Source organism: Ursus arctos, unplaced genomic scaffold (assembly GCF_023065955.2).
Source record: "Ursus arctos isolate Adak ecotype North America unplaced genomic scaffold, UrsArc2.0 scaffold_8, whole genome shotgun sequence".
In the NCBI taxonomy this organism is placed as follows: Eukaryota; Metazoa; Chordata; class Mammalia; order Carnivora; family Ursidae; genus Ursus; species Ursus arctos.
This window is the reverse complement of record NW_026623100.1, coordinates 22,650,903-22,677,686: the sequence shown is the minus strand read 5'-3', so window position 1 is coordinate 22,677,686 and position 26,784 is coordinate 22,650,903. Positions and strand designations below refer to the sequence as shown.

The window sequence follows — 26,784 nt, the reverse complement described above, 5'->3', positions numbered from 1 at the left end:
ACTCCCCAGTTCTCTTTGAATGAGGTTTACCATCTTGTTGGTTTCCTTGTTAATGAGTGAAATACATCTTTACACACATGATCACTTTGTATTTATTCAACATTTTTAAACTCTTCAAAAATAATACTCTAAGAATTTAACCTTCTTAATTTTGTAATAAAGATATTGATCACCAGAAAGGTTAAGTGTCTTATTCAAAATCTTCATACTCACTGGGGAAAGAGATAGGACAAGAATGTAGGAATAAGAAATGTAGGTTGGGGCGCCTGGGTGGCGCACTGGTGAAGCGTCTGCCTTTGGCACAGGTCATGATTGATCCCTGTGTCTTGGGATCGAGTCCCAGGTTGGGCTCCCTTCTCAGTGGGGAGTCTGCTTCTCTCTCTCTCTCTCCCTCTGCTGTGTTATCTCTCTCTTTCTCAAATAAATAAATAAAATCTTAAAAAAAAAAAAAAGAAATGGAGGTTGGTACGGGGGTACAAACATTCTAAGATGAGCAAGGTCTGAGGACCTAATGTATAACAGTGTGGTTCTAGTTTATAATGCTGTATTGTATAACTGAAATTTACTAAGAGAGTGGAACTTAAATGTTCCCAATAATAAATAAATAAATCAATATAAGTAAATTTGTGAGGTGATGGATGTGTTCATTAACTCAATGGAAGGGGAATACTTTCACAATGTATATGTATACCAAATTATTGCATGTACACTTTACCTATCTTACAGTTTTGTAAGTTATACCTCAGTAAAGCTGGAAAGAACGAAATCAAAGACTTTACAGCAAATAGACATTTTTAAAGAGATGTAATTGCATATGAAGAAATCAGTGAAGTTGAGGAAACTCAAGAGGAAACCCATAGAAAAGCTTTATGTAATTTGGTTGTTAGTGGAAAATAATAAAACATGGGCAAAGGCGATCCTAAGAATTGCTCAAATAATTAAATATGTCAAGGTTGATGAAAGTCAAGTTTCTCACTGCCAAAAAAAGAAGTTACAAACATGGAAAAGGAAAAGACCAGAGTGAACTCATGATCTTAGATTGGAATTGGTGATATTAGTAAGAATTTATGATTTTCAATGTATATGGTTGGAAAGGTGTGCATATGTGTGTATATATTCCCTAGCTTTGTCCACAGAGAGATTGATAGCAGTGAAACTCCAATAGCAATGAACACACCTAACACCCAGAGCTTAGGTAGTAAATACCATTCTCCACTGAAAGGAAACAGAGCTTCCAGCTTCAGGCATTATTCAGGAGAAAGAACTGAACTGGCATGCAGAGATGTGCGCTCGAGACTATTTATTGCGAAGTGCCTGGCTGTCTCAGCCGGGGGTGGGGGGGGGGATGCAATTTTTTTTCTTTAGCCGAGTAACATGCTTTTATTTTACTACGACACATAAAAGGAAGAAAAAATATGCCAATTGTACATTTCCAGTTTAATAGAGCAATCTCACAAGTATTTATATTTAGGAAAAAAGACACATCAATGACTAAGTTGTTACCAGGATAAATTACCAAGGAAGACAATCAAGCCAAACATCTCTTGTAGGTTATTCTTCCATGAAGACAACAATTCCCAGTCTTCAGAATCTGACAAAATTAAGTTACTCAAATTATATTTCTAAGGATACAATTTTAACAGAAACAAGAAGTTGAAAACTCTCATATTCATTTAAGTCTCTATATCTTACAGGAAAGTGAAATTGTTATTTTTCCAAATATTCCCAATTGAAAGCAAAAAGAACGCTTATACAGCTCAATTTTCCCAGTAAGCAGAAACAGAAAATGTTATTTTACTAAACACTAGAGAAACAAAAAACACAGTATTAATCTTCTGCACAGATTAAAGCAAATGAAAACAAGAGAGAGCACCCAAAGTTGCTTTGCTTCTTTAAAGAACTCTTCTCTGGGCAATACACTTAACACTCCAATCCCTTTCAATTCCCTCGTGGAAATCCTGAGAAAAAGTATTTCTCCCCCCATTACCACTGACAGAGAAAACCTCATCCTTGAAGGCTCTGTCAGCGAGTCTTAATCTTAGCCCAATTTTTTATTTTGCTCATTTTTGCCTGTGGTCTTCTGTCCAGTTTTCCCTGCTTAGGGCCCCTATCAAAATCTCTGGTTCTTCCATCCACCATGAAGTAGGTATCATTTTTCATTTCATCTAAATCTGCCTCCCTTTAAACCCTCTAGGTGTTGCTAAAGGGGATGGAGAGTGGGGAAGAGAGCAGAGGGAAATAAGAGCAGAGCATGCAATCTTGACATCAGGGTTGTAAGTTCAAGTTCGATGTTGGGTGTAGAGATTATTTAAAAATAAAAATTTTTTTAAAAAAGAATATTCAATGCAATATTGCTTATAAGTTAAATACTGGAAACAACCCATGTATGTAGCTATGTAAATATGACACTTATAGATAATGGGATCTTTTGCAGTCATTTATAAAGGATATAGATCTATGCTCACCAGCATGGAAGGTTTCCATTACATATGTTGTAAAGATAAAAAGCAGCATTTATATTATGAATCTCATTTATATATAATTGCATGCATACATGTATTTAAACATAGAGATAAATAGAATGATGTTCACCAAAATAATAAAAGTGGTTACCTCTGGATAGGTGGGATTTAGGATTTGATTCACTTTCTTTTTTAAAAAAGAAATTCTACATTTTGGAATAAATTTATATTATAGAAAAGTTACAAAAACAGTGGAAAATCCCCAAATGTCCTCCACCCCGTTTTCTCTTATGTTGTATCAACCATGATATATTTGTGAAAATTAAGATGTTAACACTGGAGTATTAAAATTAACTAAACTACAGATTTCATTCAGATTTCACTAGTTTTTCCACTAAGGTGCTTTTCTGTTCCAGGATTGTCTCCAGGATTCCACATTGCATATGGTCATCATGTCTCCTTAGTCCCTTTTGATCTGTGATAGTCTTTCTTTTTCATGACCTTGGCAGTTTAGAAGAGTTCTGCTCAGATATTTTGTAAAATGCTCTTCAGTTTGGGTTTGTCTGTTGTTTTCCCCATGATTACAGTAGAGTTGTGGGTTTTGGGAAGGATTCTACAGAGATAAAATGTCCTTATCACATCATTTTAGGGGGTATGTGATATCAACATGACATCACTGGTAATGTTTACCTTGGTAAGTTGGTTAAGGTGGTGTCTACCAGTTACTGTTTTTCCCTTTCCATACTCTATTCTCCCGAAGCAAATCACTAAGCCCAGCCCTCACTCAAGTGGAGAGGAATTAAGCTTTACCTCCTAGTGGCTGTTATACATATAAATATAAATATAGATTAGATATAGATATAGATATATAAATACAGAATTCTTCTGTAGGGAGAATTTGTTCCTTCTCCCCTATTTATTCATTCAATCATTGATTTATATCAACATGAATGCATATATACTCGATACTTTGGATTGTAATCCAACAGGGTGTTATTTTGTTGCTCAATTGTTTCCAGCTTTGGCCACTAGGTAGTCTTCCAGGTTGGTTCCTCTGTTCTTTCAACTGCCCTCATCCTTTTGTTTGTTTTTTAGCTACTTTCTTTCTATATATGGGGGAGGGGAGATATTGCTTGAATTTTCTACTAGTATGATCTTCACGATTAAGAAAAGTATCAGTTATTTTCACTTAAAACTGGGGGGGGGGCGGAATATGACGACTACTTTGGTATTCTACCAACCAATTTCTGCTTGTTTCTCAAGGGCTTGGTAAAGCAAATAAGCAAAGAACAATTTGTTGCAGAAATTGCACTTTAGTGGGTGTTTGTAAATGGTAAGTAAAATGATAGCAAGTGGAATGAACTTTAATAGTTTTCAAGTGAGTGTTAGGTTCATTAAAAAAATTTCCAGGACAGAGGTTTCCATTAATCATTCAGCAACACCGATTGCACACCTGTGGCAGGCAGTGGGAAGATAAAAATCAAGGGGGAGGAGGGACGCCTGGGTGGCTCAGTCCGTTAAGCCTCTGCCTTTGGCTGGGGTCATGATCCCAGGGTCCTGGGACCAAGTCTTGCATCAGGCTCCTTGCTCAGCGGAGAGCCTGCTTCTCCCTCTGCCTGCGGCTCCCCCTGCTTGTGCTCTCTCTCACAAATAAAATTTTAAAATAATAATATAAAAAAGTTAAGGGGGAGGAGGCATGAGTTAGGAGGCCAGATTATGGGAGGGAGGTAACGGTAAGTATGTTTTTGAGTAAGAAACTCTTCTGTACCATATCATTAGCTGAGGGTAGCGTTAGACCTTGAGGACAGAGATAAAACAATACTTATACTCGAGAAGTGGTGCAGGTTATGGTCAAGGGGACAGCCCAAAAGACATAATGTCCAATCAAGGTGTGGGAGTGCTCTGGGAGGAGGCTGTAATAACCGCCAACTGCAAATCCTAATTACGCACCCAGTGTTCTTACAAACCTTACTGCTCTTCTATGGAGCAGCTGCTTTCATTACCATCGTGCAGAACCGAGACACACGAGTTTACATAACGTCCCCAAGCCTACAGAACGGGGAATGAGCTGAGACTGGAACTCTGGCTACCCACGAATGAGGCGACTTTTCAAAGAGAAGGCGCCCCTCGCCCTGTACTAACTGTTCCATCACCACGTTCCCTCGCATTTTTCCCTCCTTGTTAGGTATGTGTCTTTTAAAACCGTATCATTTCTCCCACATTTCAGCACCAGGGCCGCTCAAGTCCCACGGTAGCAGTAAGGGACTCGCAGAAAGTGAAGGGACGTGCAGAAGCGACTGCCGATGCGCAGCTGACCCCGGGAGACCGCCACAGGTTGAAGTAGCGCCTCCCCACCCCTCCCCTGGGCGCCCACTGGGTCACCTCGGACAACCCCACTCCTGGCCGCAGCAGCATTCGGGCTTCCGAATTCCGGGAAGGACCGCTTCCGGCGGTACCGGAAGTCCGACGGGGACCGTTTCGGGGACGGACTGACAGGCTACCGTCCCGGATCCACAAGGTGATCTCTGTTTTGGTTCAGGATCCGGACGCCCAGGGCTTAATGTAGCGGCGAAGTGAGTGGGGTTCCTTTGCCGGGTCGTCCCGGGGGTCGTGTATTGTTTGGCCTGAAGTGGGAGTGGCACCAGCTGTAAACACTGAGCGATCGGAAGCCTTTCCGCCAGGCCTTTATTACCTGCGTGACCCCGCCTCAGGCGTGGCGAAAGTGGCTCCCGCTCCCCGCGCCCCGCCTGCCTGGGGACCAAGCTTTCCCGGCCCGGGTTCGAGGCGCAGTCACAGAGGAGCCGTTATTTTTCTACAATGATTTCTTTTTACCTTTCAGATAAATTCCAGCATTCAGCCGTTTCCACCAACGCAGCTACGTATTTCCAGCATCTCTTTTCAGATTCCATGATAAGGATATCCTCGCTGCGAAAGCACCGAATTGGGAGTCAGATACCTGTCTTCTAGGCTTGTCATTAACTGGTGTTATGACATTGGAGAAATCTTTTTGACCTCTCTGGACTCTTCATTTCCCTTTTCTATGAAATGAGGAGCTTGGAATAAGTAGTAACAAGTAAGGTTCCTTCCAATTTTCACACCCGGATTATTGCCCCCATTGTTTATCTGATTCCTGCCTCAGTCGGTGTTTTGGTTAATCTCCATGTAGTGCTTTTCTTTCCATTTCGTTAATTTATGCTCTTGTCAGATCTGGTTTTAGACTCATTAAAAATTTTTTTCCTAGAGGAATCCCTTTACTTCTTAGGCCAGAAACATGTACCTAAATAGGATTTTTAAAATGTGCCATTCCTGAGGTGTTTTCCTGTGCCTGAGAATCTTAATATTGGAGCTCTTTAAAGACAGTAAATTCTGAAGGAAGGGACTCTGGCTCATTAAACTTTGAATCAACATCCTCAAATGTAATGTCTGGAAGATGGTACTCAGGAAATGTTTGTTGAGAAAACATGTACATCTTATGTTATTTTAGTTGCTCTTTTCTTTCTTTATTTTTATTATTATTATTTAAAAAATTTTTTAAAAAAGATTTTATTTATTTATTTGACAGAGACAGAGACAGCCAGCGAGAGAGGGAACACAGGCAGGGGGAGTGGGAGAGGAAGAAGCAGGCTCCCAGCGGAGGAGCCTGATGTGGGGCTCCAGCCGCTAACGCTTAAGACTGAGCCACCCAGGCGCCCCACAGTTGCTCTTTTCTTTAAAAACAAAAGCAAAGCTGTAGAAATGCAGTACTGAGAGCAGAAAGGAGGAAAATAACTATACTCTTGAGTTCTGAGCTACACTATTGAGTTCTGTTGCAGTTTTCTCTTAGGTAACTCTTCTTTCATTCCAAGAATAATATTCAAAAGATATTCAACAAATATTTATTAGATGCCTTCTTCCCACTCTAGAAGCATCTTTTTTTGGGGAGGGGGAGGTGGGAAGAGGGAAAAATATTAAGGCTTGAAAGACAATTCCAAGGAGAGAAAGCATATGCAGAGGTTCAAAAAGCCATTGGAGATTGGGGGCGGGGGGGGGGGGGGGGGAGTCTGAATAACAAAAGCTTAGAGATAGGAGGGAGGGGACCAAAAGAATATAAGAGATGAAGTAAGAGATTAGCAGAGGGCAGATAATAACTCCTTATATAGCATGTTTTCGGGAAACAGAATAATAGCCAGCCACTGGAGGGTGTTTGGCAAAGAGATGATGAGTTCAAATTTGCATTTTAGAAAAATCACTCTAGTTGTGATCTGGTTAGTTGATGTTTCAAGAATTTAAAAAAATCCCTTTGTAAGTTGTATTTCAGTTCTATTGTCTGAAGGTAGTAGGTACATTAACAATAATGATAGTTAACATCTAGAGAGTAGTTAGTATGGAATTCCATCTCCCTGATTAGCCTGTGAGCTCTTTCAGGGCAGGAATTGAGGTCTACTTATTGTTGTAACTCTAGCACAGTGTTTTTCATGGAGTAGATATCCGATTAATATTTGCTAACTTGATTTTCATATTAACCAAAATATTATTTTAAAATTTTTTCCAGGGGAAACATGAACCAGAAGTTGTTGAAATTGGAGAACTTGCTACGATTTCATACTGTCTTTAGGCAGCTGCACAGCCTGGGTCAAAGAAGAATATTAGCACAGTGGAATCATGTGTTTTCATCTGCTTACCCGGTGTGGACAGCTCAGCTCTGCATCCGGCCCTGGCAAACAGACCCACTCATTGGGGCGGCCTTATCTCAATATAGGCTTCTAGTAACAAAGAAGGTAGTTATAGATTTCTATCAGTTACTATATTATTTGGTCTGAGATGGAAATACCTATAGCCATGAGTAGAAATCCATTTTGGGTATTTTGTCATTTATAAAATCTTTATTCCTTAATGCTGCAGTCCAGGCAGTAAATCTTTGTGAAGAAGGGAAGTTCTAGTTTGTTGTTCAGTAATGCTGATAAATTTGATTACTTGGAAATTGGTATATAATAGTGAATTAGGAGTGCAGGACTGTAAATTTTTAGTCTGAGGTTTAACTACTTGTGGGAGTATTGGTATAAATAGAAGCTGTTATTGTGGTAGGTATTCCAGAATAAATCTACACTGTTAAAAGTTTTTTCTTCCTTCTGTATGCATCCTGAATTTTTAATAGGAAGAGAGATCACAGAAATCTCAGTTACTTTCAACAAAATCCAAAAAGGAGGTGGAGGTATGGATTGGAATGACCATTGAGGAACTGGCCAGAGCAATGGAAAAAGACATAGGTGGGTCAGATAATTTTGTAAGGAAAAATATGGAAAATGGAATACCTGGCATTTTTATTTGCAATGAGACTAAGACATTCAAAGATGAAAATTAGGCTGATGGTTTAAAAGATGTTAAATCATTCTAGTATTTCTCACTTTAGGTCACGAACTCTATAATTAGTTTCTTGTCTCTTTGCCAAGTACAGTTCTCTAAGATTTTGCTTTTAATAAAAGTGGAAAAGATTTTCTTATCTGTACTAACCCTTCTTTCTCAGAAATTCTGTAGGCTTTAGAGTAAGTCCAAAGAATGTTTTTGGACTGAGGGACTGTATTTATACTTACTTACTTTCCCTTTGTTGTCTATAATTCCTGATTTTCTTTTTTCACTCATTGTAACAATATCTGTAGTGCCAGCAGAAAAATATTTGCAGTAGTAACTTTTAATAATACTATTTTTATTTATAAATGTGTAGCATCATTGTTACTTTTTTTATTTCTTCATTGCACTCTTGGTGTATTTATTACCAATTTACGATTATTGGAACAAAATTTGAGTTCTCATTGTAAACTGACATTACAATTCAGTAAATGGGGCACCTGGGTGGCTCAGTTGGTTAAGCATCTGCCTTTGGTTCAGGTTCTAGGATTCTGGGATTGAGCTCTGCGTCGGGCTCCCTGCTCAGCGGGGAGTCTGCTTCTCCCTCTACCTTTGCCCTCTCTCCCCCAGCTTGTGTGAGCATGTTCTCTCTCTCCAATAAATAAATAAAATCTTTAAAAAGAAATAAAATTCAGTAAATAAAAAATAGCCTATTTTTGTAGCAAAATAAAGCGACAAGGCAGACTCTTGGAAAAAAGAAAAAAATAATAACTCATATTATTGAGCTATTACATGTACCAGTACTTTATATAATTACTCATGTAATTCTTACAATGTACTACAGGTAGGTGTAATTACTACCCCCATTTATAGGTTGAGAAACTGAGGCATGGGGAGGATAAATAATTGACACAGTATGTGGTAGAGCCGGGAAACGAACTCAGGGAGTATGGCTACAGAGGCCATGCTCTTATTCACAGACCAAATTATCTCTCAGGAATTGTTATTTTGTAAATTACAGCAGAGCTAGAATTTTAATGTATTTCCTGCCTGAAAGTGTTACCACTCTTTGTACATGTACATCCTTACAAAGAATAGAAAATTCACCCAGTTTTGCATTTTTATAACTTTGCAGTTGGATTATGTAATCATTATATTAAAAAACTTTAAGAGAACAAATACATATGGCTGTATTATTGACAGTTTTTCCAAGGAAAATTGTATTGATATAATTTTATAAATAATATTGATAATAGATGTGATTTTTAAAACTTACTGTTGTCAATTTCATACATATATGAAAGCAGAAGAATGGAATAATAAGCATAATATATGCATAAGCCAGTGACAGTTATTAATGTATCAGTTCACAAATATTTCTGTATTTATCACTTAAAGATGAGGATTCTTTTTTTTTCTTTTTAAAGATTTTATTTTTTTATTTATTTGACAGACACAGTGAGAGAGGGAACACAAGCAGGGGGAGTGGGAGAGGGAAAAGCAGGTTCCCCGCTGAGCAGAGAGCCCGATGCAGGGCTCGATCCCAGGACACCAGGGTCATGACCTGAGCCTAAGGTAGATGCCCAACAACTGAGCCACCCAGGCACCCCTCTTTTTTTTTTTTTTTTTTTTAAATATTTATTTATTTTAGAGGGAGAGTGAGAGAGCTGCTCAAGTAGGGGGAGGGCCAGAGGCAGAGGGAAAGAGAGAATCCCAAGCAGAATTCCTGCTGAGCAGGGAGCCTGAGGCGGCTCTATCCCAGGACCCATGAGATCACGACCTGTACTGAAATCACAAGGTGGACGCTCAACCAGCTGAGCCACCCAGGCTCCCGGAGGATTCTTCTTTTTAAACATTGCCCCCCGCCCGTAACTGTAATAATTCTTTTGTATTGCCAAATAAATAGTGTCATTAAAATATAAATTTAATCCTAAGGATTGTTGCTCTAGACCCAAAACTGATATGCCATGATTTAAATACAAGTTATCTATTTGAAGCCTATTTAATATTATATTTGCATTAAGGATGGTGAATACTTTTGGGGCACCTGGGTGGCTCAGTCGGTTAAGCATCCGGCCCTTAATGTCAACTCAGGTCTCCAGTTTCAGGGTCGTGAATTCAAGCCCTGTATTGGACTCCATGCTGGGTGTGGAGCCTACTTAAAAAAAAAAAAAAAAAAAAAAAAGATGGTAAATATTTTAAACTACTATATTAGCAATGTGAGTAAATTTTTTTTCCTCCCCTGGTTCAATTAAAATAACTTAAGATGTAATATTTCTGGTTGAAATGCTTTGGGCACTTTTCTATTTGTAAATATTTAAGTTTTGGATAAAGATAAAATATATTGATACTAAATGCTGTTAATACAGAGGGAAGGAGATTATCTTTGTATAAGCTACTTTGAAAAGTTTAGGATAATGTTGGAAAACTGTAGCTACTGGGTTATTAGGGATTTTAGCATTATTAGAAACAATTGTACTCATAATTTATATGTTTAGAGTTTTATTGTTCTCTGAGTGAATATCCATATAGAAAATTTGCACTGTATCATTCTTTTAAAATGTGCTTTCTTGGGAAAGGGTGTGGTGGGGATATACATAGGAAAGGGTTTCTTGGCAATTATTACAGGGTAGGATCAGTGATATGTAGGGCTGACTACCACCAGCTTTTGGGCCGATTGCTAACTTCTGAAGAAGTATGTGAGCTGGTAAACACAACCATTAACAAAAATTAAATCATAAACAAGGGTAATAAATACTCCTCAAACCCCTTCACTCTTAATTTTACTGTGTTTTGCTATTTTCTGTGTTCTCGAGGTTATTTACACCCATGTACCTATATGGTGGAAGTACTGTATAATGGTGTGCCTGTCTCTTTCCATCTCTGTGTTCAGTGACTTCATGTTGGCAGCTGAAATCAACCACGGTGGGAGTATTTGCACTATGGAAATTGAGAAATGCTATAACAGTCAGGGATTTTTTTTCTCTTTTTTTGGAGAGTCTTATGAGTAAACATTTACCTGCACACTAGTGAGTAGATGTTCTTTTCGTATAGTGTTCTTATTTGAGGATCCCTTTCTTTCACATCTGTTTCTTGAAATATATATTTAAAGGGTGATTAAGGGGCGCCTGGGTGGCGCAGTCGTTAAGCATCTGCCTTCGGCTCAGGGCGTGATCCCGGCGTTACGGGATCTACCCCACATCAGGCTCCTCTGCTATAAGCCTGCTTCTTCCTCTCCCACTCCCCCTGCTTGTGTTCCCTCTCTCGCTGGCTGTCTCTCTCTCTGTCAAATAAATAAATAAAATCTTTAAAAAAATAAATAAAGGGTGATTAAAAGTCTAGAAACATAAAACTACTTATTTCATTATTACCACAGATACATTCATTTATCATCTACAGGGAAATATGATTGAAATGAAAACAAAGTACATTAAATAAAATGTAAAAAAGAATACCGAGTAAATATTTTTTATATATTTCAAGACTTTGGACACCCTAAATAGGTACATACATACATACATAAATAAATAAATATATGTACGTATGTTTATTCTGAGACACTGTGTGTGTGTGTGTGTGTGCGCGCGCACACACGTATACATATAGTTGATCCTTGTTATTTGGGGATCTTGTATTGCCGAGTTCTCTAAAATGTATTTATAGCCCCCAAATCAATATTCAGAATGCTTTTATAGTCATTCCTGAGTATGCGTGGAGCAGTGAAAAATTTGAGTTGCCCAATCACGCATTCCTAGCTGAGGTTCAACAAGGCAACATTTGGCCGTCTTGCTTTAGCTCACACGCTGTAAACAAGCGTCATTTTGTGGCTTAGTGTCATGTTTTCACATTTTTGTCCTTTTTGTTGATTTTGTTGATTAAAATGCCTCTTAAGCATAGTGCTGAGTGAACTGCTGTTTAGTGTTACTAACGTGCAAGAAGGCCATAATGTGCTTTACAGAGAAAATACTGGTTTAGTGCTTTTGGCTATGAGTTCAACGTTACCAAATCAACAGTATATAATAAGGTGTCTTGAATCAGAAACACATAATATGTGTTGATTGGCTAATGAAGATGTAATCAAGAATTGGAGGAACCAAACCTTGTATTTCCCCTTGGAGTGATGGTTTAGTAGTTGTTAATTCAGTATTCGTGGTGGGTTTATAGAACGTACTCACCGTGAATAATGAGACTCGACTATATATGCATATACATTTGTATGTATGTATGTAACTACAAGTTTTCAAAGAACTAGGCTGTGATAAATTACTCAGTATAAATGTATACAACATGTAATGTTTTATTGGTAGCTCAGATGATTCTTATGGTACATAAATATTCATATATTTATGAATGCAGTAATGTAATAAATATAAATGAACCATATTTTAAAGATTATTTTCTTTCAGGTTGTGATTTGTTAACATCAGAGGAACAGCTTATATAGTTATTCTTTTCATTTAGTATACTGTTCATGTATTGACATTTATTAATAGAGGTCACTTTTGTAAACATTTAATTCATGATCCTAAAAGGTCTTATCTGTTCCACCCAGATTATGTATATGAAGCTTTAATGAACACTGCTATTGACATAGATTCACTAGAAGCACACTCACGTTTAGATGAAGGCAGGATCAAAGAAGTGGTAAAGATGACGGGGATGAAGTTAAAATGGAGCAAATTAAAACAGGACAAAATCAGAGAAAATAAAGATGCTGTAAGAAGGTAAAGCTTAACCATGTATATTGGGGGAAGGAAACCACATAGTTTTATTCACACTTTATAATGGAGAGATATACCTTAAAATTTTTTTGCTGTTAAAATGATGTGGGAGTATAGATTAAACATTTCTTCAAAGTGTTTAAAAAATTAGTATATTCAGGTTATAGAACTCTGAGGGTTATTTTTCTTAGTTTGCCGAGTGTGTATTGATCCTGAACTTAAAAATCTTATTCTGTCTGCTTATTGTCATGAGATGCCAACTGTACATGGGCAGTTATTATATATTTTGTCATAGGTCATTATATTTATGGAAGAGGAAGATACTTTAATCAAAGCTGAATGTTGGGTTTGATTGTTAATGGTAGTTCACAGAGATGACTGCAAACCAATTCACTGGCTGTAAAGTTATTTAAGAAGTGAAACTCCTTTGCTGTTAATTGTAGGCCTCAGGCAGATCCAGCTTTATTAACCCCAAGGTCCCCAGTTGTTACTATAATGGGCCATGTTGATCATGGGAAAACGACGTTACTTGACAAACTACGAAAAACTCAAGTGGCAGCAATGGAAGCTGGAGGCATCACTCAGCACATTGGTGCCTTTCTTGGTATGGACACACATTATCTTACAATGTGCCTGGAAACCCCACGTGCTATTTTCTTAAACCAAATGTCATAGTATGAGATAGACAAATTCAAAGTAGAAGGGAAGCCTAAAGCTTAAAGCCATTAGTCTGATGAAATCTAGAGCAGGTGGTTAGTAAAGCTTATTTTGTACATTGTGTAAGAAGAAAATTATATTACCTTTTTTATTCTGGCTCATTCTTAGTTTGGTTTAATGAGCCTACAATTCTTCAATGCTAGGTTGTGATAATGTTGCTAATAATAATTAAATAACAGCTACCATTAACTGAGCATCTAGCATGTGCCCAGCACTGTGGTGAGCACCTTATTCATATGTTTTTTCTTTTTTATCTTCACAACAACATCACGAGGTAGGTATTAATATTCCTACTTATAGATAAGGAGGCCGAGGCTTGTGTAGATTAAGTTACTTGTTCAGGGTACATAGCTAGTAAGTGGCAAAGCCAAGATTTACACTCATGCCTGGGTTTGGGCTCAAATCCTGAGCTCCTAACCATATTAAATTGCCTTTGTTGCTGAAGGCAGTTGTGCAGCTGATGTTTGCTAATGAAAGGGAGACTACCTATGTAAAACTACTGGTCTGTTCTCTCTTCAGAATAGATACCAGTTGGTATATTTATGAAAAGTATATTCTAGAAGTAGAGTTTTAGTTTGAAATTATTGCATGAAAAGAAACCCCGAAAGGTTTCACTGTTTTGTTATTTTTCAGTGTGAAATGATGATCTGTATTGTTCCTGATTAAGATTAATGGAAGGAATAAGTCATTTTAAGAATTGTTGATTCTGTTTGATAATTTCACATATATTCCTTTGTATTAAGAAAGTACATATTTGAATCCTTGGTGTTCTTGGATTTCTGTTTCCACAGTCTCTCTGCCTTCTGGGGAAAAGGTAACCTTTCTCGATACTCCAGGACATGCTGCGTTCTCAGCAATGAGAGCCAGAGGTGCTCAGGTTACTGACATTGTCGTATTGGTTGTAGCTGCAGATGATGGAGTGATGAAACAAACCGTAGAATCTATTCAGCATGCCAAAGATGCTCAAGGTACCGTGTGGCTGACTTACTGTGTAGCAGAAAAGAAGCTGCTTTAAAAAAAAAAAAATGTTCTACTACTTAAAGTCGCAGTTCTGGGGCCCTTTACATGTAGCTCATTAATCTTTCTGGCAATCCCAGGATTATTATACCTATTTACAGATAAGGCTCAAAGACAGTTGAATTGTTTTCCCACAGACATAACTACTAAGAAGAGTGTAGTAGGATTCAACTGGGGATGTGGGATCACAAATATAGTCCTTCCAATACTGTTTACTTACTTGGTATGTGAGAATTTAATGGTTTCCAATGTTAGAAAACCTTTTTATCGTGGAAATTTTAAACAGTTATAAAAGAAAGAATAGAATAATGAAATTGTATGTATCCATCACCTAAATACATTAGGAGTTGCAAAGTGGTGATACTCTGATTCTGTTATTCCTTGTTCATTTATTGTCTGGAATGCTTCTCTAAAGGGGAATTTTTCAGGGCACCTGGGTGGCTCAGCTGGTTAAGGTCGTGGTCCTGAAGTCCCGGGATCAAGTCCTGCGTCTGGCTCCCTGCTCAGTGGGGTCTCCTTTTCCTTCTCCCTCTCCCTCTGCTCCTCCATCCCCTCCCCGCACTCGTGCTTGCTCTCTCTCTGAAATAAATAAATAAAATCTTTAAAAAAAAATAAAAACTTTTCCTTCATATGCTTAAAATAGGTTCTTATTTGGTCAAAGGTGTGACTTTTAGAAAATCACTTAGCTGTCTTCTCCCTTGCTTCTTCATTTAAAAACTTCAGTAATAGCCACCTCCTCCAAACACATACTTTGTACATTCATTCTTACTCTGATATGACCCTACACCCCCTGAGAAAATACTGCTATCTTAAGAAAATGAACCTGATGGAGAGTGCATCATATTCCCCTAGGTTTGTTGGCAAGAGAAAAAAAAAAGGTTGACAGTCACTATCTAGGCCAGTTCTTTTCTTAAAATATGAAAACTAAGAACCAGAGAATGGCAAGAACTGCCTCCAGTTACAGTTAATTTGTATCATGTCCACATTTGGAATCTGGTCTTCTAGTTTCTAGTGTTACTCTTTTTCCTTTTTAATTCCTCAAAACTACCTTAGTGGAGTGGACTATGTTCATAATGATTCTAGGGAATATAATGAAGAGGAGAGTGATAAATTTCGCAGGGATTCGCATAACAAAGCAGGTGGTTGAGGTAGGATAAATTTCTTACATTATGCTTTCTATACCTGTTCTCTTGTCCCTATTAAGTTCCAGCTCATCTGTATGGAATGTACTATTTCATAATAGTAAGTTGTGGATTGCATAACTTTCTTGTGTCTATTTTCAGTTTCTCTTCTTTGATACCTGAGAAAATTGCAAAGTTGGTGAAACCCAACCAGAGAATTATCTCATAGCATTTTATGTGATTTCTCTAATGGGAGGGTATGTTTAATATTGACAAGTAGATTATAAGATTACTTGGTTCATTCATTAAGTAAACATTTATTTGAGAATCTATGTGTCAGTCACTGAGTATGTATGAATAGAGAATTGCTGTAAATCCTAAAAGAAAGTTTACAATAATACTATTTAGTTTCACCCCAGGATGAGATATTGGGTTTTAACAATGACTTAATAGCTCCTGGAAAGAAGACATAAATGATCTAGTGATTTAGAATTGGATTAGAATCTTCTCTTGATTTTTTTTTCCCTGGAGATTATCTTCAGTGTAGCTGCTGATCTTCCGTTCAGGTTTAAAGATAGACCTTTCTCTACCCAAAATGCAATTTTTTGTTTGTTTGGTTTTTATCATCTTAGGTATCTATTCTTAATTCAGAATCTACTTATAATTATAGTTTTGACATCTCACATCCAGAATCCTCCTTGCAGAAAGCAGAGTAGAGGGGGTCTAAAGCAGGGTTTTTTAGGTCTTTTAGTTTAGTACATCTACTGAGTAAAGAGAAAGCCAGAAAAGATTGGTGTCTTTGATTGTCAATACCTGGCATTGAAGGTGTCCGCATCTGCACTCTTTTTAACTCTCTTTCAGTTCCCATCGTCCTTGCCATAAACAAATGTGACAAAGCTGAGGCTGATCCTGAAAAAGTGAAAAAAGAGCTGCTAGCTTATGATGTGGTCTGTGAGGATTACGGAGGTGACGTCCAAGCAGTGCACGTCTCTGCGCTCACGGTAAATGCAGGCACCTCAGAGATGATGTGTTCAGATGGGCCTGCTCTGCCTCAAGTACATAGTGCACAGAAACAACAGCTTGACACATGGCATTTCTGTTGTTGTTTAAAGGTCCTCTGTAGTACCAGGCAAAGCTGGTATCATTATGTATATATTGGTTTGGCAGATTAGAAAGTAGGCTCAGAAAGGTCAGTTGCCAGTCCAGGGTTACACAGCTTAACAGTGGGGGATCAAGTCCAGCTCTAATGCTTTTCTTATTATGAGATACTTAGAATGAGAACAAATGGTAAATGATGTGAGGATAGAGTAATAGTAAGCTGCTAAAGACTGTTTTAAGCAGAAATGAAGTCCAATTTGTAATAGAAAGTGCTTGTTTTTATAGTGGAAAAAATTTAGAATAGATCTTAGGGCATTTAAGGGAGATTTAAACAAAAACTTCGCTGATACAAAGATAAAACATTTGGGTTCAGTGTGTTACTGATTGATTCAGTGTTTCTGTGAATTAAATTGTTATAAGTTTTACGTTACTATGATGAATTCGATTTTCTTTCAAATGACCAATTATTATTTTCTGAATGAGAAACACCAAGGAAGCTGAGTACCTGCTTTGTGACAGCATTTTCCAATTCTCTTATCCTATACAGGTTGCTGCGAAGTAACAATTTCCTTTTTTGTCCATTCTTACCATATTCCATGGTTTATACATAATATATGATACTTTTTTTCCCTTATCATTCACTGAAGGGATGGTACTATATTTGGCCACCTTCCTCTAGTTAGGTCTCATTTTATCGTTAATTTTCCTAAATTTGTTACCTCTAAGATGCTTAGCAATCCCGCCTCCATTAATAGTAAAGCCATGCCTCTTTTTCTCTGAAACTCATAAAATACCACCTTGCTTTGTTATCTTTCCACTGTACCCCAATTGCTATTGTACTCTGAAAGCCGCATGGCAAGATTAAAACGTTTGAAGACATGGTCACCTTTTCTGCCCAGATACCAGGGGATGAGTAGATAAATGTAAAGCTGCTTAGGCAAACTTGGAGGCATGGCAGAGATGATTCCTGGGGAATGGAGAGAATTGGGAGGGAGTGGCAGGAAGTAAGATGAGGCCTTTTTTTCCCAAGTAGAGATAGAAGACGCTTCATGCAAAGAAACACCCCAACCCTGCTTTTCAGGGCAGCATTTTGTAAATTGGAATAAATACTAGTAGTAAGTGGAGAGGTAAGCAAGGTATTTCATCAGCTTTGTTTACATTTGTCCCCATTGTTTTATACTCTGACAACTGAGCAGTCTCTTAGCTGACACTGAGAATGGAAAAATCTCTTGCCCTTCAGTTCCAATTCCATCACCATTTAATCAGCTGTGCGATCTTGGAGCCCTAGAACTCATAGTTAAACATAGATCATTAAAGGTGAAGCAATCATCTAATCTAGCTTCCTCATTTTACAATTGAGGAAAGGAGATCCAGGGAAGAGAAGTGATTCTTCAAGGTTGCATAGCTGGGTGATTATTGAGTATGTCTTAAAGCCTGGGTCTGGTCCATACTTTTTCTCCTTATTTATTTAGTAAGAGTAAGTAATGTTTGATTTACTTATTTTATAGCATTCTTAAGTTGATCAAATGAAATAATAGATGTAAAAGCTTGTTCAGTTGGAAAAACTTCAAATGCAAAGTAGCATTGTAAAGAAAGTGAGAGGAAGAAGACACAATTGTAGAGACAGATGGAGGAGAGAGAATGAATGAAGCATGTGTTTACGAAAGGGTGTTAACGAGCACCACTAGTGGCCATCCTTTTAATAAAATAGCCATTCTTCCTTGAAAGATCTGTCCCTGGCTCAGGTGTTTTTGCTTTTCCTTCCTTTGTTCTTTCCTCCCTCCCTTCCTTCCTTCCCCCTTTCCTTGCTTCCTTTCTGATTGGATGATTCATGCTTTTAATGCTTAAGAGAAAAGTATAATAAAACTGTAAAGGGTTGTTTGGCTTTCTGACTCTGGTATATAAATTTACAGGTAACATTTTATCATTGTATATTAACACCCTTTTTTTGTTGTTGTTAAAGGGTGATAATCTGATGGCTTTGGCAGAGGCGACGATTGCTTTGGCAGAAATATTAGAATTGAAAGCAGACCCCACTGGTCCAGTAGAAGGAACAGTAATAGAATCTTTCACAGACAAAGGAAGAGGGTAGGACTGTTAAAATGCTTGCTTTTTAATAATTTTGTTTCATTATTTTTATGACTTGATTATATAACAGTGTAGTATTTTTATTGTATATTATTATTAGATATGAATAGTATTTTCAAAGCATTTGTTTTGAAAAGCATTTTGCACTAGCACACAGAACAAAAAATGCAGTTATCAGTAGGTCATAGCAACTATCTGTAACATCTACGGGTCACATTTAGATGATGTAAGTAGTTCAGTTTGAATTTTTTTTCCCCACTGACTTAACTGAATTGGTATATAAAGCCTCATAGACCAACAAATTGGAATGAAACGGCAATTGTTGCATTTTAGGGTTCCTAAATTCTTTATGTCCTTCCGCATTAATACAATATATAGGAAAGTCTTTGGATTGCTCTTCTCTTCTTTAATTTTTCTCCCTATCAGCAAGAAGTTTCAATGCTTAACAAATTAGGTACAGAAGGAGGATTAAGATTCTGTCAGAACACTCAGCTATCTGCACCCTCCACTACCATAAGCTTATAAGAAATGGTTTTTGTTTTTCCATTTAAAAAAAAATTGTGATAAAAGAAGCATAACATTAAATTTAGCACCTTAACCATTTTTAAGTGTATAGTTCAGTAGTATTAAGTATATTCACATTGTTGTACAACAGATCTCTAGAACTTTTTAATCCTGTAAAACTAAAACCATATACCCATAAAACACTAATTTCCCCTCCTTCCTTCCCCAACCCTTAGCATCTGTCTTTCAGTTCTCTGTTTCTATGATTTTGACTACTGTAGATACTTCATATAAGTAGATTCATACAGTGTTTGTCCTTTTTGACTGGCTTATTTCACTTGACATAATGTCCTTGAGATAGGTTCATTCATGTTGGAGCATATGACAGGGCTTTCCTTCTTTTTTTAGCTGGCATAATTTTACATAATTGTATGTACTCCATTTTCTTTATTCTTCAGTTGATGGACGTATGGTTTGCTTCTACCTTTTGGCAATTAAATAGAAATGTTTTTATAGTATGAAAACCTGCTTGAGAAGTGGGATTAACCCTCTGTGTACATATTATATATATTTAAGTCTTATAAAGATATCTTTGCTCTACTTAAGAAAGTGTTCTTACGGGGCGCCTGGGTGGCACAGCGGTTAAGCGTCTGCCTTCGGCTCAGGGCGTGATCCCGGTGTTATGGGATCGAGCCCCACATCAGGCTCCTCCACTGTGAGCCTGCTTCTTCCTCTCCCACTCCCCCTGCTTGTGTTCCCTCTCTCGCTGGCTGTCTCTATCTCTGTCGAATAAATAAATAAAATCTTTAAAAAAAAAAAAAAAGTGTTCTTACATCCTGATTATGGCATTAAGAATATATACATTTGTTTTCATTTTAGTCCTGTTACTACAGCTATAATTCAAAGAGGAACTTTGAGGAAAGGCTCGATTCTGGTTGCTGGAAAGAGTTGGGCAAAAGTACGCTTAATGTTTGATGAGAATGGAAAAATAATCCATGAGGCTTGTCCCAGCACGCCAGTGGGAATTGTTGGCTGGAGAGACCTCCCTTCTGCAGGAGATGAAATTCTTGAAGTAGAATCTGAGGTATATCAAGCTTAATTCCTATATATTAGATATGATACAGTGATTTTAAATATTAATCTATAGTGTTATACCAAATACGTATATTTATGTTAGCAAATAATTGTAGACTGTAAGGGCCTGTGAAGGGGGGGGCAGTAGTGCCCTTTTAGAATTTGGCTATAGAATTTTTTAAAAATTTGAGGTAACATTTTTAAATTAAATCATCTGTTATACACAAAGCCCCCAGATTAAAGTTTTATAAGTTTCTTGAAATTTATAAAATTAGTGGTTTCATGTGTAAATTAAGCTAAGCTAAGTTGGGGAAAAACACAAAGCTTTTAACCCATAAGTTACTGGTTTCTATTTGGTTAAATAATGCCTGTTTTTTTCCCTGTATAGCCAAGGGCACGTGCAGTTGTTGACTGGAGGAAGTACGAGCTAGAACAGGAGAAAAATAAAGAGGATCTGAAAGTAATAGAAGAAAAGCGAAAGGAACACCAAGAAGCACATCAGAAAGCCCGTGAGAAGTATAGCAATATGCACTGGAAGGAGAGATCATTTCTAAAGTACCAAGAAAAAAAAGAACAAAAATCTTCAAAGTCAAAAGAGAAAGAAGAAAGGGATTCACACGTACTTCCTGTAATTATTAAAGGTGACTTTAGAAAGATTGTACTTTACAATTCATTTTTGGAATATATGTATTTTTTCATTCTCACAAGTAATTTGGGCCATTAAATGTAAGCTAAAATTATTTTGCATTTAGGGGGAGGTTTTGTTTTGTTTAAGATTTATTTATTTATTTGAGAGAGAAACAGAAAAGCAGGGGAGGGGCAGAGAGAACTTAAGCAGGCTCCACGCTGAGCTCAGAGCCCAACATAGGCCTGGATCCCATGACCTGAGCCAAAACCAAGAGTCCAGTGCTTAACTGACTGTGCCACCCAAGTGCCCCAGGGAGAGATTTTTTTTTTATTGAGGTGTAATTGACATATAACATTATGTTAGTGTCAGGTGTACAACATAATGGTTTGATATTAGTATATATTGCAAAATGACCACTACAGTAAATCTAGCTAACATCCATCGTCATACATAGTTACAGAATTTTTTTTCTTGTGATAAGAACTTTTAAGGTCTACTCTCTTAGCAACTTTCAAATACGTAATGCAGTATTATTAATTGTAGTCGCTATACTGTACATTACATCCCATGACTTACTCATTTTGTAACTGGAAGCTTGTGCCTTTCCGCTCCTTCACCCTTTTTGCCCACCCCTCACTGGGGGAGATTTTAATAAACATTTTTCTTGCTGATTTTGTTGTAAATATACATTTGGTTCATTATACTTTATTTAAAGTTAAATAGATATTTATAATGCTAAACCTAAATAAAAGTGGATTTAGTGGTAAGTGGCATTCCTGTTATGGCTTTAAATAGATTTTTATCATTTTTGTGTCTATTAATGCCTCTTAACACTAGTAATTTTAAACTTCTGCTTTTAGGTGATGTTGATGGTTCCGTCGAGGCCATTGTGAACATTATGCATACCTATGACGCTTCACATGAGTGTGAACTTGAATTAGTACATTTTGGTGTTGGTGATGTCAGTGAAAATGATGTTAACCTTGCTGAAACATTTCGTGGTAAGGAATCTCTTTCCTATTTGTTTAACCGTGTTCCCTAGAACACACTGTGAACCATTTGCTTTTGTCTTTTGTTGCTTGGCTAGTCAATCTGCCATTTACCCTTACAAGCATTCCCCCTTCCTGCTGTAGTCGAGCCCCAGCCATGGAGCCAAATGGAATGTGCAGTATTGCAGCCATAGCTCCACTTACTGTCCCGTACTGCAACCTTGGGGAATTCCTTCAAGCCCCAGTAGTGTTTCTTGTTTTTTTGTTTTGTTTTGTTTTGTTTTTGAAGATTACTGTCTTCTAACCCCTCGCAGTTCCCTACCCAGTCCAAGGTTGGTTATCTTTTATTTAGACTTTTGAATGTTCTTAATACTGTAATCCCCCTCTTCAGTACTTTATTTCATCTTTCACTTTTGTCTGCCTATTTTTTGTTTATTGGTAATTTTACAAATCAAATCTCTCTTAGATTAAAAGCTGTTTTTAGCTTTAGTATATGTGCTCCAAAGTGAACACTTTTTGGCTTTAAATGCCTGGAAGGCAGGGGGACTGTTTATTAGTTGAATTTAAAATATACAAAAAGTACAAAAAGGTGACTCATGACTGTCACTTTAACTAAGTCTAACACCTAGCAAAGCACTGACATTTTATTGAGTGATTAATGAATCACTTAGGAAGGAGCTACTTCATGACTAGACTTGATTAGAATTAGATGTTACCTCTACTACTGAAAAGGTGTTTTTAGTAATGCTGGTTAATTCCAAGTATTTTCCAGGCACCGATTGGCCTATACTATACTATGAAATGTTGATACTGTGTTGAATGAATTCTTAATGATAAGACTTTCAAGGTGGTTGTGTTTTTCTCTTAAGTTGTTTGCATTACTTTTTTTCACTTAAAGCAAGAGTGTTTTGCTTTTTTTTTTTTTTTTCAAGATTTTATTTATGTGTCAGAGAGAGCGCGCGTGTGCACAAGCGGGGGCGTGGCAGGCAGAGGCAGGGGGAGAAGCAGACTCCCTGCTGAGCAAGAGCCCAATGTGGAACTTGATCCCAGGTGACCTGAACCAAAGGCAGACACTTAACCAACTGAACCACCCATGCGTCCCAACAGTGTTTTGCTTTTTTATTCCCTCCAAAGTATTTGCAGTTAAATACATTTTCCTTTTTTTTCCTCTAAAGATTCATTTATTTGTTTGAGAGAGAAAAAGAGAGTGTGTACAGGGGGAGTGGCAAAGGGAGAGGGAGATGGAGAGAAGCAGAATCCTGGCTGAGGGCGGAGCTTCATCCCACCACCCTGAGATCATGACCAGAGCCAAAATTAAGAGTCAAACAACCAACCTACGGAGCCACCCAGGAACCCCTAAATACATTATTCTTTGGTAAAATGGTCAGCTCCATGGAACTTCTTTCACTTCTAAAATAACTCTTGAACTTTACCAATTAAGTTACTATTCATCTTTTGGCCAACTGAATACTTAAGAGTAAGCCACAAAAAGTTGTAGACAATAAGATTATAATTTAGTAATACAGTTGTTATTAAAATAATGTAATAATATTTCACCCCTAATCAATTTTTGTTTTCGTATTTCTCTGGTATAAAAACCAAAGTTTTGTTTAGCATACTGCCTTACACTGGGCACTTTTGTCTCTTAAATGTATGGATTTAAAAATCATAAAGAAATTTTCCTTATTAAACAATAGAATTTATAAAAATCCTTTCATTAACTTGAAAACTAGTAAGTTTTCATGAGAAAAAATTATAGAATTTCTCATCTCCCCTACCCGCTTTTAATTTACATAGAAGAAATTAAAACAATTTAGATGTGTGTTTCTGCTTGAAAGAAAAGTGTTTAATGCAGTATTTATGCTACTTTATTGATTGTATTTTTGCTTGCCAGGTGTTATATATGGCTTCAATGTGAATGCAGGCAATGTTATCCAGAAGTCTGCTGCAAAAAAAGGAGTAAAAATTAAACTTCACAAAATCATTTACCGTCTGATTGAGGATTTGCAGGAGGAATTGAGCAGCAGATTGCCCTGCATTTTGGAAGAGCACCCAATAGGTGAGTGTTCACTGAATGTTAAACAATCATAGCTTAGGTGCTGTAAGTAACACTTGAAAGCAAAGTTGAGGGGAAAATGTAGTTCACTTTTGAAAAACCTTCACTGTTCCAATATACAGCCTGCGACTACTATAGATACATTCAGTGTAACTTCATAGGTATTGTAAACACCTGCTGTCTGCAGTAGTACAAATTAGACTGGGATGGGAAGGATAAAGATTATATATACTGTTGTGGAGGAAGCCATTGATTTTTGTCCTGGAAGCTGACAGGGAAATCCACCATGAGAAGAAAGTTTACATTTAAGAATCACGCCTTTAAAAATTTTCTTTCTAGCATATCCTTTGGCCAGATGGAAACCTAAATTTATCTGAGACTGATTGAACCATTTTATCTGTTCTTATGGTCCAGAGATTTTAGATTTTTTCTGACCTGCTAAATGTGACCATACAGAGATTTGTATGTTCTTGTACTAAGTGCAATTTGGGAAACTTTTTGAGTCCTATGAGGGTTTTTAGGAGCCAAATTACACTAACACCAGTAAATTGGTATATTATAGTGTGTGATAGCATGTCATTATTATAGTTTAATTTTCAGTGAAAAAAATTAAGCTGAGTCACAGAATTAGTATTCTTAAGTGGATATAAATTACCAGTGGGGAGATTAAAAATAAGTCAGGTAACAACAGATGATCTCTTCGAGAAAATATATTGACAGCTAAAAAATAGGTTTTTATGGAGCAGACAGTAAACTGTTCTCTTCTAGTGCATTTTATTCAGCTAAAAAAAAAAATTAATTCCACTTTTCTCTTGTTCTTTCTTTTGAAAAACGTGTATTTTTGTGATTTTCTTTTCCAAGAAAACCCAGGGATTTCATGGTGGGGTTTGTTTTGTTTTGTTAAGATGTTTTTATTTATTGAGACAGAGAGAAACCGTATGAGAGAGAAAGCGGGAGCCGGGGAGGAGCAGAGGGAGAAGCAGGCTCCCCACCAAGCAGGGAGCCTGATAAATGATGATGATGGTGGTGGTGGTGGTGGTAGTGATGGTAGTGATGGTGATGATGGTGATGCAGGGGATGCAGGGCTGCATCCCAGGACCCTGGGATCATGACCTGAACCAAAGGCAGAAGCTTAACCATCTGAGCCACCCATGCGTCCCTCATGTTTGTTTCAAATAGCGGTCGGGAAAATAGTTGGCAGAGTCAAAGAAAACCTGGACTTCTCCCTATGCATGAGTTTATGTTTTTTTCACACTTTTAATTCTTGCCATGCAGAATACGTGAAATTATGTTTCTCAGAATCTTGTTTTCTGTGCACTTAATGTTCTTTTCCTTCTTAAGGTGAGGCTTCTATACTAGCTACCTTCTCTGTAACAGAAGGGAAGAAAAAAGTTCCTGTGGCTGGCTGCAGAGTCCAAAAGGGACAATTAGAAAAACAAAAAAAATTTAAATTAATCCGTAATGGAGATGTTATTTGGAAGGGTAAGTAACGTCACAATCTGTTTTTAATAGACCTCAAATCGTCACCAAAACCTGACTCTGTATAACCATCTGAAATCTTTCACTCCCATATCCTGGTTCAAGGCATTCTTTTTTGTCAACTCAAACCTGGTCTCATTGACAGGCTCCCTCCCTTTCAAGTTCTAAATTCTGATAACTCTGTAATAATAACCTAGAATAATAATACTGTTATATCAGTAATCTAATTTTCTAAGCTTCTAAAAATTGGCCCCAAACTAACTTGCCAGCTCTGTTCTATACTTTTCTACAGCATTGTATTTGCTTACCTTTTGACCTTTTGCCTGCAGTCTTTTACCCAGTTTCTCTCATTAAGTCCTGAGTATGCCAATCCTCTGCAAAGTTAGTCTGCCTTTGAAATGGGGGATTTATTTCTTTCACTATAAACCAAATCTTGTTTACAGCAAACCATTTTCCTTTGGTTTCCCTAGTATTTAGTTCTATCATTTAACATGGTAGGACTATAAAACTTAAGAATTTCAGTGTTTATAATTTAATATCCTTTTAACACCAGACTATATAGCACTTAGTAGGTATTTATTATTTGTTGACTATATGTACCTTGGGTTTTTATTTTCTTAAGGTTCATTAACCTCGTTGAAACACCATAAAGATGACATTTCAGTCATCAAAACTGGAATGGATTGTGGTCTCAGTTTGAGTGAAGAAAAGATAGAATTTCAAGTGGGAGATGAAATTGTTTGTTATGAAGAAAAAGAAGTTCCAGCCAAGACGTCTTGGGATCCAGGATTTTAAAACTGTATTAAAAATGTAAAGAATGGGGTGCCTGGTAGAGCATGCAACTCTTGATCCCAGAGTTCAGACCCCACGCTGGGTGGAGATTACTTAAAAAAATAAATTAAAAACTGTGAACAAATATCTTGGTTTACTATAGAGAGCAACTGGTTTTGCTTTATTGAAGGTAAGAATTCAATAAAAAAAAAATGGTAAAAAAAAAAATAGGCTAGTGGTTACTCCAAGTGTTAACATGGATAACATGTCAAAATGCTACAGAAATAGGAAATCTTATTTAAGCATGCCTCCAAGTAGAAATCCTGGGGAAGAATATGGTAAAAGGATATTACTGATATGCCACTGAATGTAATGTTTATAATAAACTTCGAACTGCATGTTTTAGTTGAGTGGTATCAAGATAAGCAAACCTCCCTGAATTTAGCTCACAGGCAAAATATGGTGCCAAATACTGCTCAAAACTGTATTTCTCAATGTTAACAGCACTAGTGAACAAAGTGTTTAAAATTCCAAGATTTCATTCTTAACACTGAAGAATGTTCCCTTGTACTGTGGACAGCATATATCCCCAAACTACCCAGGGACTCAGAATAACATTTTTTAATTGACTACTAAAACCTTAGCCTTTACATTTCTGATATATGAAACAAATAGGTCACAGCCTTTTAAGGCAAGATGTAACACCAGTTCATACCAATCAGTGTTTCTCAAAG

The 26,784-nt window shown here is 37.1% G+C and overlaps 1 protein-coding gene across 6 annotated transcripts; it reads left to right on the top strand.

The window, feature by feature from the left end:
• Positions 1-4,912: 4,912 nt before the first annotated feature.
• Positions 4,913-26,278, top strand: MTIF2 (mitochondrial translational initiation factor 2). Of its 6 annotated transcripts, none has more exons than XM_048222715.2 (15): positions 4,913-4,980; positions 5,302-5,535; positions 6,994-7,219; positions 7,597-7,708; positions 12,340-12,511; positions 14,017-14,039; positions 14,131-14,193; positions 16,225-16,364; positions 18,425-18,549; positions 19,933-20,137; positions 20,516-20,768; positions 21,616-21,756; positions 23,639-23,803; positions 25,142-25,282; positions 25,902-26,278. In XM_048222715.2, the coding sequence occupies exons 3-15, from the start codon at positions 7,001-7,003 to the stop codon at positions 26,072-26,074; spliced, it is 1,932 nt and encodes a 643-aa protein (XP_048078672.1). In that variant the 5' UTR covers positions 4,913-4,980; positions 5,302-5,535; positions 6,994-7,000; the 3' UTR covers positions 26,075-26,278. The 6 variants fall into 6 exon arrangements, with proteins under 6 accessions (XP_048078672.1, XP_044233978.1, XP_026341497.1 ...); XM_044378043.3 differs by adding an exon at positions 12,952-13,112 and having other exon boundaries at positions 14,017-14,193; XM_026485712.4 differs by adding an exon at positions 12,952-13,112 and having other exon boundaries at positions 4,914-5,035; positions 14,017-14,193.
• Positions 26,279-26,784: the final 506 nt, after the last annotated feature.